Consider the following 20,855-nt stretch of genomic DNA (forward strand, 5'->3'; position numbering starts at 1 on the left):
TAATTTATCCCAAATCCTGTTCGCTTTCTATGACTCTTTACTGCTTCTCACCTCTTGTTAATTTCCAACTCTCAGCAAGCAGCAATCCTGCCGGAGTCCAAAGGCACAGATGTTCTGTATGCTATACAGTCTATGATCTTTTTTAACTTTTTACTTTGAAATAATTTCAAATTTACAGAAAAGTTGCAATAAGGGTACAACGAACTCTGTACACCTTTCACCAAGTTCCTCAATTTGTATATGTTTCAGTTTTACCACACTTGCCTCATTGCACAAGTTCCTCCCTCCCTCCCTCCTTCACCTCATTCTCGTATAGTCATATATGTGTAATTTCTGGTCCATTTGAAAATGATGCCCCATTGGCTCTGAACACTTCAGGGTGTATTTCCTAAAAACAAGGACATTCTCTTACATAACCACAGTATAACATCACAATCAGGAAACTAATAGTTATACAAAACTACCATCTAATCCAGAGACCCCATTCTAATTAAAAATTGTCATAATAACATTGTTTATAGGCCCAGGATCCAATTCAGGATCATGTGCTGCATTTAATTGTTTGGTCTTTTTAGTCTCCTTCAATCTGGAACAATCCCTCAGTCTTTCCTTGTCTTTCATGATTTCGATATTTTTGAAGAATACAGTCCAGGTACTTTGTAGGATATCCCTCAACTTGGGTTTGGCTGATGTTTCCTTACGAGTGGATTCAGGTTATGCATTTTTGTCTGGAATGCTACAGAAGCGGGGCCATATTCTCAGTTCATCTCCATGAGAGGCACACCGGGTTCATCTGTCCTGTTTCAGGGATGTTAACTTTAACATTCAGTTAAGATGATGTCAGCCAAGTTTCTCCACTGTAAAGTCAATTAATAAATATTGTGTACTCATCAATAAATAAGTATTTGTGGGGAGATCCTTTGAAATTGTGTAACTATCATGTTCCTCATCAAACTTTCCCCCACAAGTTTTAGCACCCATTGATGATTCTTGCCTAAATAATTTATTACTATGATGGTTGCCAAATGGTAATTTTTGAATTTCATCTTTTTTTCTGTGTTTATCAACTGCCATTCTAATGTAGGGTAGCGCCTTCCCTTCTCTCCATTTATTTATTTATATGTATATTAACTCATCCATTCCTGTTTTATTCAATGGGTTATAATCTAATACTAAAATTATTTATTTTGATGCCTAAATTGTCCCAGACTTGGCCTGTGGGTGACCCTTCAAGCTGTCTTATATACCCCTTTGACATGTTCCCATCATTCTTTGAGCACTTCCTTACTTGCTAGCACAAAAAGATCTAGGCTCCTCTAGTAATTTCCAGGCTAATCAGTCCTGGTTCTTTTTAGTGGAAAATGGTAGTATTTAGAAGCCAAGATCTGGATGCTTGGTGTGCTCACTGCTATTGGGGCATCATTGCTTCTAGGACTTCTCAGCAGAAAGAGCTAGAAATATATATGTATACACACACACACACACACACACACACACACAGCTACATCTATTTATCGATATTAAAGACATGAGTTCAAACTAGTTACCCTAATTCTGATCTAATACCACAGGGTTTATTCCCTTCCCATAAATTTAACTCCTTTCACTAACCATGAGAAACATGGCTCCCATTATCCTCAATATATTATCTATTTTCTCAATTATTCTTCTTGCAATCAACCTTCTAGTCACACAGGCCACCTTCTCTGCTCCAGACTCACCAAACATGCTGGGTGGGCTGGCCAAAGTTTGGCCCCAACTTCACTGACCACATCAGCTGTGCTGGCTGAATCCTCTATCTAGATCAAAGGGAAAGGAGAGAGAAAGGTCACATTCCATAATTTTTTTAAAGGTTTGGATTTATTGAAGAGTTCACCTTCATCACACATTGAAATCAATTCCACAGTCATTCAGACACTTGTCATATAACCCAAAGATACCTGTTCCAATAACAGAGCACTTTTAATCTTTCTAATAGAGTAATAGAGCCAGTGTTTATGAAATTATTTCTAGATTGATCTGAAAAATAGATTATAATATGTGTGTGTATTCATTCATTCTACATTTTTAAAGCTTTCTCATAATCTGTTTTCCTATTTTATATTCATGCTAACCTTGTGGAGATGACAAAGTAGAAGCCCTTTGTCCTACTGATGAATTCAGAAACAAAATTTCAAAGAAGGTATGTCAGAGACTGGTTGTTTACCAAGCGATTTCCTTTTATCTCCAGGGCGCACAACTTGACTACATTTCCCAGCCTCCCCTCCAGTCAGGTGTGGTCCTCTGACTGAGTTCTGGCCAGTGGAATGTGGGCAGAACTGACGAACACCACTTCCAGACCTGGCCCATAAAACCTTCCACACACAATTCTGCATGCTCCCTGTCTCTTCCCCCATCTGCTGACTGAATACAGAGGATCCAGTAGAGGATTCCAAAGCCTGTAGCAGTTAGCAGAGCCACAAGATGGACAGTGCTGAGTCCTGAATTACCCCGCGGAAGGCCATCAACTGAACATCTGCATTGAACGGTTATGTGAGCAAGATGTCAACTTCTATTGTGATAAGCCACTGAGACTTGGGGGTTGTTAGTCATATCAGTTAGCTCATTCTCATTAATACAGAAAGTAAATGAATTGCCCAAGTTTATCTTTTAGAAGTCATAAAGCATAATGTTGAATGTGACCTTCTGATCCCTTCCTGAGGCTCCTCCCATCAGATCAGACCAAGTAGCATGGACTTGGTACCTTGGGAGACTGTACCCCTATCTTTCAGAATCTTTCACTATGCTAAAAGTGACATTTTCCTCCTTTGCCCAAGTATAACACTAGCCCCGCATTTTTCCCTTTTCCCTTTTCCCAAGGGGACCATGGCCCATGTTGGCCCTTTCATGGGTTCATCCTCGTCAGATGAAAACATCTGGTTTGTCTAACACCTGACCTCTGGCAGAGGAGACTTACCCACCCTGTAGAGGTGAAAGGGGACAGCCTTTCAATTTCCCACAAGTGGACTCTGTGATTGCTGTGGAGGTGGTGACAGGGCCCATAGTCTGGAGACAGGCCAAAATGCCTGGGAGCAAGTTGATTTCTTCCTCTGAACACAGTAGGCCAGCAGCAGTTACTGGTCACCTCCACATCCTGCCTTTTCGTAGGCTTATATCTACTGGTTCAGCAAGTTAGCACAGCCCAGGCTGCTAGAAAATTAAGTCTTCCCGAAGAGGATGTTCCTCACCCTGCTCCCTCCAAGAAAGACTAGTTTTCAAGACTAAGAGAGTCAGAAACGTCAGGTAAAGCGAGAGGGGAAGGTGGAGAACAATGCAATTATCTGAGGGAAAGGAGAACTCAGCCTGGAGAAGTGGACACAAGAAGCATCGGGAGCTTTCCTAACATCATAGTCTAAATTTCAGAGTTAGAGTCACAAAGTCAGATTTCTAGAGTTAGGCAAAATCCCAAGGTTTGCCTAATCTTCAGTTCATAGAGAAATGCCTAACCCTCGTTTCACAGAGTGGGAATTGAGGACCAGAGTGGTTAAGGAGCATGTCCAAGGCCACAGAGGTAGTCAGCGGTAGTACTAGAACCCAGACCTCCAGACCAGTGCTCTCTGCACTTTTCTACTCTGGTTGCAGGTCTGATGGGAACCACTCAGTTCAAGCAGTTGGAGTAGCAGATGTAATTAGGATACTAAGTGCTGGAGAGTGTGGTCCCTGAGGACCCATCTCTCCATGACCTTGGCCAACCCCCAAGCCTCCCTGAAAGCCTTTCCCTGCTTCTGCGAGAAGCCAGCACCCATTACCCACTAAGGTATGACACACATGGTCTGTCTGGGGCGAGTCTCTCAATTCCAGGCTGAAGCAGGAGTGGGAACATCTCCACTTAGAACCCCAGGGCATCTGGGAAGGGAAAGTGTCTCCAGATTGGAAAGGCGTGGAAATTTCCTTGAACCCAGAAGCATGTTTGGAATAGTATCAACTGCCGCATCACCACTCCAGCCCAGCCTTGTTAGTGAGGCAAGCCGCAATCAGGAGATAATTAGCTTGCTGTTATTTATTCCCTGCGCTAATCAGCAGCCCACTGCTTGCACAGTGGAGAGGGCTCCCACCCCCAGAGCTGTGGGGGTTCTCGGGGTCCTTTAGTTACCAGCCAGGAAACAAGTAGCAGAAGACAAAGGGCTGGAGAGAGGAAGACAGGGAGGAGACCCGACCACAGGACCCAGGCACTGCAGGCTTCTGCCCAGCACACAGATCCCTGGGGAGAGGTGGCCCGGGGATCACCCGGAGCCCCAGGCAGTGATACACTCCTCTTCATTTTGTTCTTGGGGTTGGGCTCTGGTCGATAAAGGGCGGCTGGCGTTCAGCTCCCTGTTCTGCCTCACTGCAGTCAAATTGCCTTTTTCCAAGCTGACTTTCAAAAAAAGGTGACATTTATCAAAGCCTGCTGAGTGGTGACCTTGGTGGGAATGAGAGAGGGCGGGTGTACTGTCTGTGGAAGCAGGCAAAGAAAATGAGGGAAACCTGGAGGGAAGGAAATGCTTTCAAATCTCAAAGTTGTTGGAACAATCACAGGGAGATGGCTCTAGGTTTGAGGACACGCTCAACTGTACGCTTTCCTGCGCACTTCCTCATCCTCACCACACATTCTCACTGGTAGCCCCTGCTTTCCAGCCCAAACAGCAGACTGAAGATGCTCCATTCAAGTAACAATCTCTGGGAATGTCTCAGACCTGTGACTTGATAACTTTGTGAAATATAGAAGCTTAGGATAAGTAGCAGTTCCAGAACTTGTATATAGCACAGGCTAAGAGGCTGACATTTGGTTGGAAGGTGGGGAGTTTAGGGGAGCTGGAAGACTTGTCCTGAAGCTGTGTTTGCAGAGTAAGTATTCAGGTTTTTTTACATATATTATACATCTGTTTGGAGTGGTGTGGATAAAGCCCTCCCAAGCCACTTCTTGACCCCACCACTACCCAGGATACCAGAGTTGTAAGAGGACTAGGGGTCATCTGGTCAACCTCTGGCCCTACACAGGGCCCCTCCACACGTTTGCTCCCTTCTCTTTTCTGGCCTCCTAAGCCCTTTACACATGGGCTCTTATATCACCTGTCACATGCATTGTGACCACCTGTGTCTCAGTTTCCTTCATCAAACCATGGCACTTGAGAACAGAGACAGTTTCATATGTGTCTATCCTTTATTTCAGTTTTCTACTCCTAAACACTCACAGAATTTCTTGCTATATGTGAATGGGGGTGTGTGTGATAGAATGAATAAACAAACAAATGAAGGGACATCTGTGCAAAGTAGACATCTAGCCCGGGCTTGAATGCTTCCTGTGATGGGGAGTTCATTACCTCAAGATGGAAAAGATCCATTACTGGACAGTTGAAATGTCAGAAGATGTTTCTATACATGGAATGGAAATCTGCTTCTCTGACACTTCTACCCAGTAGAACAGTTCTTCCCCTTAGAGGCCCAGAAGAACAGAGGTCCTCAATGTAGCATTCCATGGATAAGCCTTATGAGCTCCCTGCCCTCAAGAAGTGTGTGTAAAATTGTGTGTGTGTGTTGGCCCATGTGCTTAGAGGAAGGGAATCCATTGGTTTCACAAAGGAGTCTGTATTACCAAACTTTAGAGCCATACTTAATTTGTTTACTCCCTCTTCCTTATGAAAATGCATACTAGACAAACCAATAGGCCTCAAAATGCTTACTTTTTTAGATCTTTCCCTCCTTACTTTTCCAAAGAAAACAGATCCCCAAATAGTTATGTATCTTGAGCAAAATGAACTCTGCTACTCTAGCCACAGATGATTGGATGGGGATTAATTCACATACTGAAGTTAACTATGTATAGGTGGGGCACACAGGAGGCCAAAGGAAAGGGCTTCATAGGAATTCTGTTCAAAACGGTGCTCCAATTGGATGGTAACAATTTGACTCATTCAAAGCCTCTTATTGGGGAAGTAAACATCTTACTGTATCCACAGAAGGTGGGTAACTTTTGGCTTGCAAGCCACTTTCTGCCATTTCAAACCACTGTTTCAATTCTCCAAGTTTTGGAAGCACTGGGCCCATAGGGACTACAGCTAATAAGGCAACTTCCTAGCTACAATAAACCTCTGTGGGATCCTGCAATAAACCTCTCTTCCTGAAACCTATTAGGTATGACTCTTCTTTGCAGTTCCAAAGATTCTGACTAATACATAACCCTTCAACTTTCAGCAGTCATTATTATGACTTCCTCCCAACATAAAAGGTCCTCATTGCTAAGTCATCCCTCATATATGAGCTACCAAAGTAGTCACATATCTTCTCAATTAATCTTCACAAAAATCCTAAAATAGTGGTTCTGCAGTTTGGAGGTACAAAGAATCACCTGGCTTTACCTTAAATACAGATTCCCATGCCCCCATTTCCAAAGGTTCTAAGCAAGTCTGGGGTGGGCCTTAAAATCCTCTTTCTAAACAAGTTCCTTGGAGATTCTAATGTAGACAGTCTGAGGCCCACACAAGGAGAACACTGCCCTAAAGGGTAGTGTTTCCCAACTGCCCTGATTATCAAAATGCTTCCCAGACTCCTCCCATGAAGATTCTGACTCTGTGGATCAGGGGCTCTAGAATTTGTACTTTTAATAGGGCAGGTATCATAACTTCCATTTTATATGTGAGAAAATTGAGGCCCAGAGTAACTTACCCACAGTCATACAGCTAGTTGACGACAGGGGTGAGACTAGGATCCAGCTCTCCTGACACTCAGTCCTATGCTCTTTCTACTGGGCCACAAAGGCCACAAAACCTACATAGAGTCCTGAACAGAACAGGCGATTGATAGATGTTTGTTAAATTGAATAGAATCCACATACTTACTTTCTAGGTCCTAGAGGGAAGAAACTATTTCTAAAGCACATTTGCATCCACTCCACCCAGCCTCACCCCAAGGCATATAACAGGGTGGTCTGCCCCAGGGGCTCAACAGATGTTTGTGAGAGAATGCACTATGATATGATTAGTGGACTGTGTACCACTCCATCAACTACCTCTGGCTGTGCTCCAGACTGTAAATGAGCTGTCCAGAACTAAACTTGGTACTCCAGCTATGGCCTGACCCAAACTGAGTACAGCAGGAGCTCCTTTGCCCATGGTTTTAAAGGAACTGCTGCCTGTTCTGAAGAGCTGGACCCTGCCCTTCCTGCTGATCTGGTGTGTACCCTCATGGAACTAACAGGAACTGACCGACCCTGGGCCTTCCTCACTCCTTCAGCCTCTACTGTGGCTTCCTAATCTGAGCCTCCCGTTTATCAACACTTAGAACTCTGTTATGCCCAAAACCTGGGCCTGGAACCCCTGGAGAGCATAGGCCAAAGATTACAGCTTTCCCCCAGTTCTACCTGCTTCACTATCCCCGGAAATGTTATGGTACATTGAAAAGAACCCTGAATAGGGATGAAGGACACAGCCGATTCCTACCTCCCCACATTTATAGAGTGCCTACTCTGTGTTAGAGACTCAGTTAGGTGCATGAACTCATTAAATGCTCACAACAACCCCATTTAGGTAGGTATCTTTATAATGCCCATCTCACAAGTTAAGTAAACTGGCTCAAGTCACACAGCGAGTGGCAGAGCCAGGATTTGATCCCAAGAAGCCTGGCTCCAGAGGCTACGCCCTTAACCACAAACCTACCCTCCCTCTCCAAGTTAACCCAGCTCTGCAGTGAACCAGCTTGTGAACTTGACTGTTAAGGTATCTTCCAGCACTGGCAGTCTAAACTTCTCTCATCATAGTTAAGGGCCAGACCAGCTAACATTATGATTAGCCTGAGAATTGGCTAAGAACACTATAAGTGGTTGAAGAGTAGAAACTTCAGACATAAAGACTCAAAAAGTATGATTAGGGGAAAAAGATCTATAAACTCAAAGAGCTAGTCAAATAGCCTCAGATCAGGGAGAAAAATCCTTAATTATAAGCTTGACATTTAGTTTAACTATAATCCTTCCCCAAATCACAAAAGCACTGACTTCCTAAACTGGAATATTAACTTTCCAAATACAAACTAGTCAAGGATTCATATGATAAGAAAATTAGTTGAGAAGTCTCACATTAATTTTAGACATAAAGCCTTTAAAAATCAAAATAGAGGGTTGCATGTACAAGAAAGAAAATATTTTCAGACTTATGACAAAACTTCTTAATAAAAAAAATACCAAACTCTTTGGAAGACCTCTTGGTTATCCAGGCTCACAGGGCAGGAGCTCTGGGGTAGTCTTGTGACAATGCCTTGGAGCCAAAGTCCTCCCTCTCTGGGATGTCTGGTCAGCTGTAAGCTGACCAAGATGGTGGAACTCCACCCCTAAAGGCTAAGATAACATTTTGAACCATGAATTTACTTGTCAGCAATATTTCAAAGACACATCTATCTGATGACTCACTGCCAGACTGTTTTGAGGTGACCATTTGTGGGTGTCAAAAGCCAAGAAAGTGTTCATGATTTAGCCATCCGGAATAATCACCTCTGTGGAGGCAGAATAACCCTGACCAAGAACATGAACTGTAGGTTGAACAAGGTGCCTTCAGATTTATCTGACAAACCCGAACAGCCCAGGACACTGAAAGGTGTCTAGGGTAGCCCTCCACCCTCACCAGTGATTCCTCTTCTGCCCCTGGTTAGTATCTACATCGTTGTGGTTTCTGCAGATCAAGTGGAGCTTCCGGGGAAGTGTGCAGGGTTGAGGCACAAAAGGGTAAGGAGTAGCAAAAAGGGAGTCAGACGTCAGCTGTCCAAAAAGAGGAAATACTTGTCTTGTGCACAGTAATAATGGGTGAGCATGCTAAGGGGCAAGTTAAAAGGTCAAAAGAGTCAATGAAATGAGTGACGGCTTATGGAGGTGGGGGCAGGGGGATGGCAACAGGAATCCTCCAGATTGAGCACCTTCAGGGACAAACCAAAACTGGAAACATGGGTGAACTGCTGGATATAGAAAGGACTCGACCCAATGCTAAGGGCTTCAGTTTCAGCCCTTCAAGCAATACTTACCAAAGGACTCATCTTTATTGCTACCCCTCCCAGAAATAGCCTCATGTTAGAGCCCCCTCTTTTTGGAGATACTCCAAGAACTATGAAAACTGTGCTGATATCAGTCACACCACTGGGGTTCTCTGCAAAATGCAAGAATATTTAAAATGTTTAAAAATCTTTTTAAATTTAGATTTTTATTTAAAATTTGTAAATACTTTTAAATTGTAAAAGAAAGTTAGGCCAGAGTGGGAGAGCTTGGAAATATGAGTGAATGTTCCAAATAGGCAGTACCCTAGAATATGGGAACAAGGCAAACAGTTGTATAATCTGTGCATATGTTGACATCAAGACCAGGGGGTCTCCTAACTCTCATGGAGAAAACTAGGATTTTGTAAAAGATAATACTTATAAATGATAAAGCACTTTCACGACTGTTAGTTCATTAGATCCCCCAAATAATCCAATGAAGTAAGCTCAAATGCTATCATTCTTCCCATTTTACAAATAATGGAATGAGACTTAGTAGAACAAAGTGAAATACCCAAAGTCACACAGCTATGACTGTCCAAGCCCAACCCTATGCTCCATCCTTACTCCCACACCAGGCATTGAGACTAACATATAATAAATACGTTAATTTAATGCAATTATTAATTAATGAATTAATTCAACAAACATATCTCAAAAGCCTATTAGGAACCAAATCCAGGGCAAATTCCTGCTCTCAAGGAGTTTACAGTCTGATGGGCAAGCAGATATGTAAACAGACAAAATAGTAGATGAAAAGTTCCATAAGGACATGTGAAATGGAATCACCCTGAAGAAGGGTGGCCAGCCACATGGAGTCTTTAAAAAGGAGTCAAAAGGACATTAATAGGATGTCTCCCTCCAGTATTCTCCAGCTGTGATTCTTATGGGCAGTACTAGTTATTGAGAAAGAAAAAAATACTTCTAGTATCCAGCAAAGCAATTTATCCAGTCTTATAACCTGGTAGGCAGATCCAACCTCTTTTGCTTAAATGCTGAGCTGACCAAACAACCTTCCAAATTGTATTCAGGAACACTGAGTTGATCCATTCCAGCAAGAGGAAAGAAATATCCTCCTTAAATAACCTGTTGCTATTTATCCTGCCAGGGTCCTCTTTTTGTTGTGAATTAATAGATAGTTCTTCTGGTCTAGAAAGCAGCTTTGGGAAAGTTATCATGAGCCAATTCGCTATACCGGTCCCATCCAATGGAACTTGCTGTGATTATGTTCAATAGGGTAGCTAGCTACCTGTGGCTACTGAAGATCTGAAATATGGCTAGGGAAACTGAGGGAGTGACTTATAATGTTCTTTAATTTTAATTAATTTAATAGCCACATGTAGCTATCCGCTACCGATTTGGAGAGCACAGCTCTAGATCCTTGCTACTCAAAGTGTGATGTGTGGACCAGCAGTGTCTGCATCACCTTATTACCTTGTTAGAAATGCAGAATCTCAAGCCCCACCCAAACCTACTGATTCAGAATCTGCTTGTTAACAAGTTCCCCAGGTGATCTGTAGGCACATTAAACTTTGAAAATGGCATGGTTACTTCTGGATGAGCCTAAAAAAAGGGATTAACTGAGGACCACATCTGTGGTGACCTCTTCAAATTGCAGACACTCACACTTCAGACTGGAGTCCAGCATTAGGGGCCTTCTCCTTTCTTTGTGTCTGTCTCTCCCCTATCCCTTAAATGTTTCAGAAAGAAAAAAGGGAGAGAAAGAGAGAGCCTGGAATACTGGGTCTAAGGAAAGCTGGTACAGGATATGGGGATGGGGGAGGGGTAGGAAGAGCATGTGTTTCTCAGGGATACTTGTACAAAATAAAATTATGGAATTTCCTTGATAATTATTGAATATGGATGATGGGTATACAGGAGTTATTGTACTATTTTCTCTACTTTTGTATATGTTTGAAATTTTTCGGGGCCAGCCTGGTGGCATAGCGGTTACGTTCGCGCATTCTGCTTCAGCGGCCTGGGGTTCACAGGTTCGGATCCTGGACGCGGACCTACTCACCGCTCATCAGGCCATGCTGAGGCAGCATCCCACCTAGAAGAACTAGAAAAGACCTACAACTAGGATATACAACTATGTACTGGGGCTTTGGGGATAAAAGAAAAAGAAGAATATTCGCAACAGATGTTAGCTCAGGGCCAATCTTCCTCAAAAAAAAAAAAAAGAAATTTTTCAAAATTAAAAAACAGAGGTGATTTCAGAGATGAGATGTGTGTGATAGCCAGCCTCCAAGATGGCCCCCAACGATTCTCTCCTCCTGGTATTCATGCCTTTGTGTAGTCTCTTTCTATACTAAATCAGGGCTGGTCCATGTAACCAAAGTGGAGGTGATGGGTGTGACCTGGGAGAGCTAGGTCATTGTGACTTCTGCCTTGCCCTCTCTTGGATCTCTTGCTCTGAGGGCAGTCAACTACAATGTTGTAAGGACACTCAAGCAGTCTTGCGGAGAGGCATTTATGGAGAGGAGCCAAGGCCTCCTGCCAACAGCCAGCCACATGAGTGAGCCACGTAAGTGAGCCTCTGTGGAAATTGATTCTCCGACCCCAGTCAAGCCTTCCAATGATTGCAGCTCCACGTGACATATGATTGCAACTGCACGATAGATCTCCAAGCCAGAACTGCCTGTAAGTGGCTCCTGAATCTCTGACCAACAGAAACTGTGAAAGACAATAAAGGTATATTGTTGCATGAAGCCAGTGAGTTTTGGGATAATTTGTTATGCAGCAATAGAGAACTGATGCAACGTCATTTCAGGATTTCCCACCCCCTGAATACCCTCTCCACCTTATCACTGATGCCTGAAATGAACAGGAAAAGACAGACCTTTTTCACACTGTGCATAAGGTTAACATGCTAATATCCCTTGAAGACATAATACATTCACTTAAATTCAGGGTAAAACATACGTGACAGATATAAATTCTTTCTTTTTAAAACTCTTAGCAAGCTAATGTATTGAGACATTAATTTCAGTCTTGCTCTTGCTGTTGTAAGAGACTAGAAGGAATAAAAAGGTAATTTCTCTCTCAGGGTCTGCCATCCCAAGAATAGCTAGTCTTGAATCACAAGTCTAGGCTCTTCTTTCATCCCTCTCTCCTCATGCCCAACGCCCAACACATACTGTTAACAACTTCTTGGTGTTTCAAGGGCCACCCTAAAGAAGACACCCTCCCTTCACCTTGAGGATTAGGTAATAGAGAAACTATGCTAGAATTGCTCCATAAGGGGAGGGGAAAGAGCCAGTACTGGTTCAGGAAGAGGGCAAGTGGCCAGGCTTAAAGGATGAATGACTTCTCCCAGGCTAGGAAGGGTTTTGGAGTTTAAAGGCATGGAAACCTGTCCGTGGCTTGTACGCAGTCCCTGTGTGTGTGTGTCAGGGGCGGTGTGGGGACTGCTGCATGGGGTGTCTGAGGAAGTAGGATCTCTGGCCTGGCCATGCACCAAAGACCCCCCCTCCTACCTCCACTCCTGCCCATCTGGTTCGCAGGCTGTGGAACTGTACCCTTCAGTGGTACCCCAAGGGTCGTGGAATAGTAGCATCAAGACTGAAAAAAAAAGGCTCTTCCCCAAATCGTTCCCGAAATTTTTGGGACTTCACAGCCCTAGGGAGAGGGGAGGGGGAACCTCAGAACGTGACTAATGAACTTCCCGCCAACACTGACAGGCGGGAGCTGAGCCAGATTTCTTTAATTTGTGAAATTAATAAAGACGTGTGACTCTTCTTGCCCGAGTCAGTTGCAGCCAACTCACTTCAGTTAGACCTACTTTTCCTGCGAGCGGTTTTGGTAGGTGGAGGGGTGGGGGGGCTGGAGTGTTGAAGGGATGGAAGAAGGTGGAAGCAGTAACAGAGGACCTAAGGGGCCAGAGGCCCCCTCCTGGCAGTTTTCGTCACCAGGTCTCGGCCCCCAACACATTGAGAGAACGACCCAGCGCCCTGCCGCCCGCCGGACTCCGACACAAACACACGCACGTGCGCCCCGCCCCCGCCGCGCGCACGCGCCCCGAGGCTCCGGCGGAGGCGACGGGCGCGCGCGCGGTGCTCGCTGCCCCCACGCCGCTCCCTCCGCTCGGATCGCGGCGCCTCCCGCTCCCCGCACCGCTCCACGACGGACCCGCGGACCCGGAGGCGGCGGCCGTGGTCGGTGGGCTCCGGCGGGCGCAGCGGTCGAGGCGGCGGCGCGGGGAAGGCGAGCGGAGCCCGGCAAGTCTCCGGGAGGCGATGTCGCCAGGCGCGGGCCCCTGCGTAAGGCGGGCGCCGCGACAGGCCGGCCAGTGAGGCGCCGCTGGGGGAGGCCGCGACGGAGCTCCCGGACCCGCCATGGGCTGAGACACGTCCTCGCCGAGCAGGTGCAGTGACTAGAGGTCCCGGGTGGAGCCCGCCCCGACAGGCCCCGGGGACCCTAAACGCCGTCAGGACGCGCCCTACCTGCCTGGCGCCCTGATGACCTTCCCTCTGCTCCTCCCCAAAGGCCCTGCTGACCCCGCCTCCAAACCCCGCCCATGCAACCCCTGTGGTCCCAACAGTCCCTGACATCCGGGCATACCCCATCCTACACTCCTGTGACCCCAGCCCAGTAGGCCCTTGTGCCTGTCTCCTCCTTTGCCCCAGTATTTTGAGCCCACCGCCTGCACAGTGCCTGGGAACTGTCCAGCATCTCTACCTTTCTCTTCTAGCCCGGTGGGGGTTGCGGTGGGAAGGTGAGAGGAAGGAGGGAGAGTCGGTCTTTCCCTCCAGAGGCCCTGGTGACCACAGACCCTTTCTGTCTCCCTTATGCCTGTAGTGAAAGTGACCCTTCTTTACCCCACCAGAACATGCCTGGGTGACTCCCTCCCAGATCTTCCTTGTGGCCTTCCTCGCCCTCCCCAGTGACACTATGCAACCCCAGGGTGACCTGCGAGGCCTCTGGCTCCTGCTGCTGTCCTTTTTCCTGCTCCTCTTTGAGGTGGCCAGAGCTGGCCGTCCCTTGGTTAGCTGTCCTGCTGCCTGCCTGTGTGCCAGCAACATCCTCAGCTGCTCCAAGCAGCAGCTGCCCAACGTGCCCCACTCCTTGCCCAGCTACACCGCACTACTGGACCTCAGCCACAACAACCTGAGCCGCCTGCGGGCCGAGTGGACCCCCACGCGCCTGACCCACCTGCACTCCCTGCTGCTGAGCCACAACCACCTGAACTTCATCTCCTCTGAGGCCTTTTCCCCAGTACCCAACCTGCGCTACCTGGACCTCTCCTCCAACCAGCTGCGGACACTGGACGAGTTCCTGTTCAGTGAACTGCAAGCACTGGAGGTGCTGCTGCTCTACAATAACCACATCGTGGCAGTGGACCGCTCTGCCTTCGATGACATGGCCCAGCTGCAGAAACTCTACTTGAGCCAGAACCAGATCTCTCGCTTCCCTCTGGAACTGGTCAAGGAAGGAGCCAAGCTACCCAAACTCACGCTCCTGGACCTGTCCTCCAACAAGCTAAAGAACCTACCATTGCCCGACCTGCAGAAGCTGCCCGCGTGGATCAAGAATGGGCTGTACCTACATAACAACCCCCTACACTGCGACTGTGAGCTTTACCAGCTCTTTTCACACTGGCAGTACCGGCAGCTGAGCTCCGTGATGGACTTTCAGGAGGATCTGTACTGCGTGAGCTCCAAGAAACTGCACAATGTCTTCAACCTGAGTTTCCTCAACTGCAGTGAGTACAAGGAACATGCCTGGGAGGCCCACCTGGGTGACCCCTTGACCATCAAATGTGACACCAAGCAGCAGGGGATGACCAAGGTGTGGGTGACACCAAACAATGAACGAGTGCTAGAGGAGGTGGCCAACAGCACAGTGACAGTGTCCAAGGATGGCAGTCTTCATTTCCAGCATGTGCAGGTCGAGGATGGGGGGGTGTATACCTGCTACGCCATGGGGGAGGCTTTCAACGAGACACTGTCTGTGGAGTTGAAAGTGTACAATTTCACCTCACACGGACACCATGACACTCTCAACACGGCCTATACCACCCTAGTAGGCTGTATCCTCAGTGTGGTCCTGGTCCTCATATACCTGTACCTCACTCCTTGCCGCTGCTGGTGCCGGGGTGTTGAGAAGCCTTCCAGCCATCAAGCAGACAGCCTGAGCTCTTCCATGCTTAGTACCACCCCCAACCACGATCCTATGGCTGGCGGGGACAAGGATGATGGTTTTGACCGGCGGGTGGCCTTCCTGGAACCTGCTGGACCCGGGCAGGGTCAAAACGGCAAGCTGAAGCCAGGCAACACCCTGCCGGTGCCCGAGGCAACAGGCAAGGGCCAGCGGAGGATGTCAGATCCGGAATCGGTCAGCTCGGTCTTCTCTGATACGCCCATTGTGGTGTGAGCAGGATGGGTTGGTGGGGAGATTCTGCCCCAGGAGAGGTAATGCACCCCTGAAGGATATGAGGGGATGGAAGAGAGGGCTGGCTGCCCAAGGGAGTAGGTTCCCCCTGACCTCAAGGGAATTGGTCACGGGTACAAGAGCAGGCTAGATCCCAACCAGGGTGTGGCTGCCATGATTTTCAAATATGGATATATGAATCCTCAGGCAAATGCTACACCTCTACCCAAAGCCTTGGCAATTCTCAGTGTGGTGGAGGAAGACAAATGTGTCTTGAATTGGTTGGGAATGAGAAAGGTATGGGGAAAGAACAGATTCCCTAAACTTTTTCAAGGTCATCCCTAGCTCCTTAAGAGAAAATCATCTGGAAAAAAATCATTTTTTTTCTATCTCCGCCCACCCACACCTGGGATGTTGTGTGTGTTGGGGGAGCTTCCACAGGAGCCACATTGGGGAAAAGCTGCAGTAACTTCTTTGGCCAGGAAGTCACACTTCACAGCTGGGAAAATTGGAAACCTTTAGAAAAAGGAGTCAGGAAAAGGCTGAGACCTCAATCAAAAACACTCCCCAAAGCTGTTTTGAGACTTCCCACTAATGCCTTCCTCCTTCCCACTGAGCCCTGGGTGGATGGGTCTTTGCAGGAGCCTGGCCTATTGCCTGTCAGATATGGCAACAGTGTGAGATGTGGTATTTGTGTCTTGTCCTGGGACCAGTGGCACAGAGGGGTATAGCATGAATTGAGGGATCTGTGTCACAGCATAGGTGCCAGCACAAAACTTGTGGATGGGGGATAAAGTCCAGATTGGCTAATTCCCTGGTTGGTGAAACCCTTGGTTAGCATTTGATTCCCAGCACCTGTGTGTCAGGCCAGGGTGGGGACTGCTAAAGGCAGAGCTTTTATGGATGCCTGCCACAGACATGGGGTGTGGAGCCACTTCACGCTAGGAGGAGGAGGGTTAATCAACCTCTATTATGTAGCATCCAGCCGGACCTACCTGATCTTCTGTGTATGCCATCTCTTTATTCAGACTCCTTACCAAGCTCAGATGGGATTCTGAGTTTTCCCTGGAAAGTCTGGCCCCAGCTGGGTGAGACTGGGCTTGGGGATGGAGGGGACCAGGTGTGTATCCCCTCTGTGTTGACAAAGCTGCCTTGCTCCTCTCTTAGAGATCTCACCCCTGCTGCAAAGCCAAAGCATGCGATTTCATCATCTGAGGGGTTGGAATTGGGTGGTCTTTGCCCTAGAATGGCAATTTGGAGTGTGGCTTAGAGTTCTGCCCTCCCCACAAGGTTCCAGGCAGTCTTGTAACAGAGACAATCAGTGGCACTAAACTTTCAGAAGGATGGTTCTGCCGTCCCTAGCCCCCTCAGCCAGAGGTCTGCGCCGTTGTAGTCGTCAGGTCAGAGGAACTTAAGAAGAATGGGCCTAACATTGCATTCCATCCAAGATTGCAGAATACTTTGGGTATGGAGATGACTGCTCCTTTAACTTCTCCCTTTGACTATACTGCAGGCTCTGGGAGATGGTTGCTCTGAGCTTTGTTAAGGGGACGAGTAGGGCAAAGGTGAAAATGTTCTCTGATGTTGGTCTTTTTCAGTCTCTCCCCTCTCCCACCAAGTTCCCTGTCCATTGGAAGTTCTCCAGATCTTCTAGTTTTCGGACCTGCTCTTTAGGTTCCAAGAGGTGTTATTTACCCACAGATGAGGGCTGCTTGCTAGGAGGGCCTGATTCCCACTGCCTATTAAGATTGGGGAAGGGGACTGGAACTCAAATCTTCCCCTTGTCTGTTCCTGGGATCTCAAGACTGCTGTCCATCCTGTATTAGTAACCTAGTTTTGTCAACAGAGGTGCAGCATTTCCCTTAAGTACTTGCATGCTCATAGGTATGCATGCTCATAGGTATGCATGCTTATAGGTATGCATGCACACCAGCACCTTGACTTCCATCAGGACAGTGATTCTTTAGTCCCCACTAATGTCCACTTTCAGAATGGTCTCCACCTATGTGCACAACTTCATGCACACAATTTTCTTGCCCTGTAGGAGAGACTGTGACCACGCCAGGCTCCCCAAATACAAACTCTTGGACCTTTAATTTCTGAACTCCCTGAAGCTTCACCCACATCTCCATAGCACTGAATAACTTCTCTGCAATGGCTGGAGTTAGTTGAACCACAGGTTGAGGACCTTGGGAGGGGTGGTGAGGAGCTAGCTGGTTCTTCAGACTCCTCAGAAACCTTCCTTGGATTAAAGACAATGTATGTGAGAAATAAATGTAGAACTAGGTCAATGACGGACCCAGAAGGAAACTGGCAGAGGACCAAGGAGCTGTAAGTTGCTCTTCCTATGTTAACTGCCCTGGTAAGACAGGGGCAGGAGGGAAAAGTTGTCTGGTTAAATTCCAGAAACTTCTGAGGATTTTGTTACTGGAGCTATAGGACCCAGGACTCCCTCCTCAGACTTAGCAGGGAACCTGGGGAAATCTCATCTCCGTGCTGCAGTTTCTCCTCTGGGCACCATCTAGGGCTCTGAAAATCTTTACTGTCAAATGAAGCAGGCCTTCTGGGGCATTCTAGCTGAGTTCCTGAAGACTAGGAGGGCCATTTTCTTCATAAGTCCTACCCAATTTAGGGAATAAGAAAAGGCCCTGAGGCTCTAAGTCTCCCTATAATATCCACTAGTTTGCCCATAGTTTGCGAGACTGGTAGATATGCCTGGCTGCCCCACCAAGAGATTGAATTGATTAGCCTCTTCCCGTGGCTTCAGTTGATAGAACCAAAAGGTAGCTTTCTACTTGGGGAATTGAGTACTAGCATATGTAAGCTCATTAGAACCCAGGGTAGGAAACTGCCAGGTCTGCTTATCACCCCCTCCCCTTCCCACACCCATAAACCAGACATGTCTCCCAGGAAGCAGGTATCCCTGGAGACAGAATATGACAGGGCTCTACAATCTGTCTATGTGATTATTTGTGACCTTTTTCCTTTGCCTGTATTTATGGGGCTCATAGGAAGGGGCCAGGAGAGGGTACACCCAGGTGGGGAGAGCAAAACCAACTGATGCCAGTTTTCTCTGTGTTCATACCCTGTCCTTCCTTGTAACCCTGCTGGCGAAGCAGGCAGGCTTCCCCATGTCCTGGACCCTGTTCCTCCCACTTGTGTATACCCAGGCTGGCAAACCTTGGAGCCTCTGGGCTCTGAAAACTAGACAATGATCATTAAACCTGGCTTGAGTCTCTGTTCTGGCATAGTCTGTGACTGATTTATTTATCTTTTTAGCCTGTGGGTGGGGTTCACTGTACTCCGAAAGGTGTGGTCTGTCTAGAGAGAGAATATTTAAATACTGTTATAAGGGCTCAGGTAGAATCCACATCCAGGTATTAAGATAGACCAGGGGTCAGCAAACTTTTTCTGCAAAGAGTAAATATGTTAGGCTTTGCAGGCCATACAGTCTCTGTTACAGCTACTCAGCTGTGCTGTTATAGCAGGGTGGTGGCCACAGACAGTATGTGAATGAAGGATTGTGGCTCTGTTTCAATCAAACTTTATTTATGGACATTGAAATTTGAATTTCATATGATTTTAACATGTCTTTTGAGTTTTTCAACCATTTAAAAATGTAAACACTCATTAGCTCACGGACCACACAAAACCAGGCAGTGGGCTGGTTTTGGCCAGCGGACCATAGTTTGGCAGCCCAGTAGATAGATTCTCAAAAGAAATGTCACTGAGGCTTTAGCAAGAGACAGCTGAGAAATTCCATGACTTGGAGCTAGAGCCCCTAGATAATGAAGGCTTCCTGGATCCCTGGGGAGGAGGGTTGCCTCCCTGCAGAGTTCTCTTAAAAGTCTGGATCAAGCCTACTAATGTACTATGGAAGAATGCTTGGACTGGAATAAAAGAAACACTGGAGAGCAGCTCCCTTTCACAATATTTTTATTATTACCAGTATATTTTCATGTTGTAAATGGTAACCATCTTGGTCTGGCTAAAAGTACATTCATCTAATGGGCAGGTTAATATTCATTGACAGTTTAATGTGTGCTAGGCGTTGCATAGAACAGAGAAATGCAGTCCCCACTTTTTTGGTACAGATACAGCCTACCAGAAACTGGACTGGAATCTACCAAACTCTGAACATGCAATTTCTTTGGCTACTCTCTTGGTACTTGTGGAAGGGGATTGTCATGGTAGATTCCAAAAGGGGAGAGGAAATGGTAAAAGGAAAATTAATTAAAAATTAAAATTACATTAAAACAATCAAATTTGAATCATACCTAATTTCTTAGTGATAAAATCTTGACCAAATGGCACCCCTCCTCTGTTGTGTTTTTCTCTTCATGCAGAACAACCAAAGTGGTAAGGGATGGAGACACCTCACAGCTAGCCACATCAGACAAATCAACCTTGGCAGTCAATGAAATGACAGATGTTGATGCCAGAGTGCCCCCATAGCCTACACTTATAAAGCATTTTTTCATCCTTTGAAAGCAGTTTTTGCTATGGCTGAGTTTGGCCAAGAGGATGAAGCTGATAAAAAGAAAAGGTCCGGGGAAGACTACTGGGAGTTCTCCCCCCTATTCTGGCCTGTGCCAAGTCCTGTCTCTGATCCTGAAAAGTTTTGCTTCTTCTCTCTCCATCATCCCAAGGAAGTCCATGGCTGCATCTCTTCAACCCACTCCCTCTCCCCGCAGCCACAAGAAGTTCCCTAGATTCTGGCCAAGATAGGCAATTTTGTCTGCCATGTCTCACAGCACCTTCCCTAGCTCCTCTTAGGTGGCACTTAAGGGCATGGAAGAGGCTAATATAACAGTTGCCTTTTAGAACAGAAGAGGAGAGTTCAGTGGATCAGCCAGCCTAGCCTCTCTTCCACCTGATCTCTCAACTCCTTCCCCTTCTGCAGTTGTAGTTCTTGTGCGACTTATCTTGTCTCCCAGGAAACCACTGGTAAAGTTTCCCTCTCCCCACCCACAGAAAAGGCTCAGGCCTGTGCAGTAGGATGGTTGGCTTTTCTGGTCTGGCTACAGTGAGCCTGTGGTGGATGCTTCCTTTCCTGGGGCTTGAGAGAGGAAGGCTACAGCAGCTGCCATGTCAAGCCCCTTCATCAGGCTTATACACTGTCGGGTGGAAAATATCAAGTGGTAAAGATACTTAGACCTGCCTTGAGGCTTCCAGTCTACGTTAGCCTGGTTACTGTCCCAGAATCACAGAAGGCGTGGAACCATGGCCTGAAAGAACCAACCTTCAGTGACCAGGACGTGGAGCCCTGCAGTGGACTTCCAGGTGCCCTACAGCACTAGTATACATGCAGTGAGAGTCACTGACCCCAAAGTTGGGGCAGGGGGGTGTACGTTTGCACACACACGTGTGTGTGTGCAAACATGCATGCAGGTTGGGAAGCACTGTAGCCGGATAGGACTCTGCGCTGCTTTTTCGTCACCTCCCACCGC

General features: G+C 46.9%; 1 protein-coding gene across 1 annotated transcript; it reads left to right on the forward strand.

Annotated features, from left to right (window-relative positions):
• The first annotated feature begins 13,183 nt into the window (after window positions 1-13,183).
• AMIGO1 (adhesion molecule with Ig like domain 1) lies at window positions 13,184-19,893 on the forward strand. The gene is made up of 2 exons (XM_014780064.2): window positions 13,184-13,399; window positions 13,862-19,893. The coding sequence occupies exon 2, from the start codon at window positions 13,927-13,929 to the stop codon at window positions 15,406-15,408; it is 1,482 nt and encodes a 493-aa protein (XP_014635550.1). The 5' UTR covers window positions 13,184-13,399; window positions 13,862-13,926; the 3' UTR covers window positions 15,409-19,893.
• Window positions 19,894-20,855: the final 962 nt, after the last annotated feature.

Source organism: Ceratotherium simum, chromosome 2, assembly GCF_057802395.1.
Source record: "Ceratotherium simum simum isolate JZ-2026a chromosome 2, ASM5780239v1, whole genome shotgun sequence".
NCBI lineage: Eukaryota > Metazoa > Chordata > Mammalia > Perissodactyla > Rhinocerotidae > Ceratotherium > Ceratotherium simum.

Bases quoted from the DNA above. Each gene is read 5' to 3' on its own strand.
- AMIGO1 (XM_014780064.2), top strand. From the start codon at position 13,927: ATGCAACCCCAGGGTGACCTGCGAGGCCTCTGGCTCCTGCTGCTGTCC.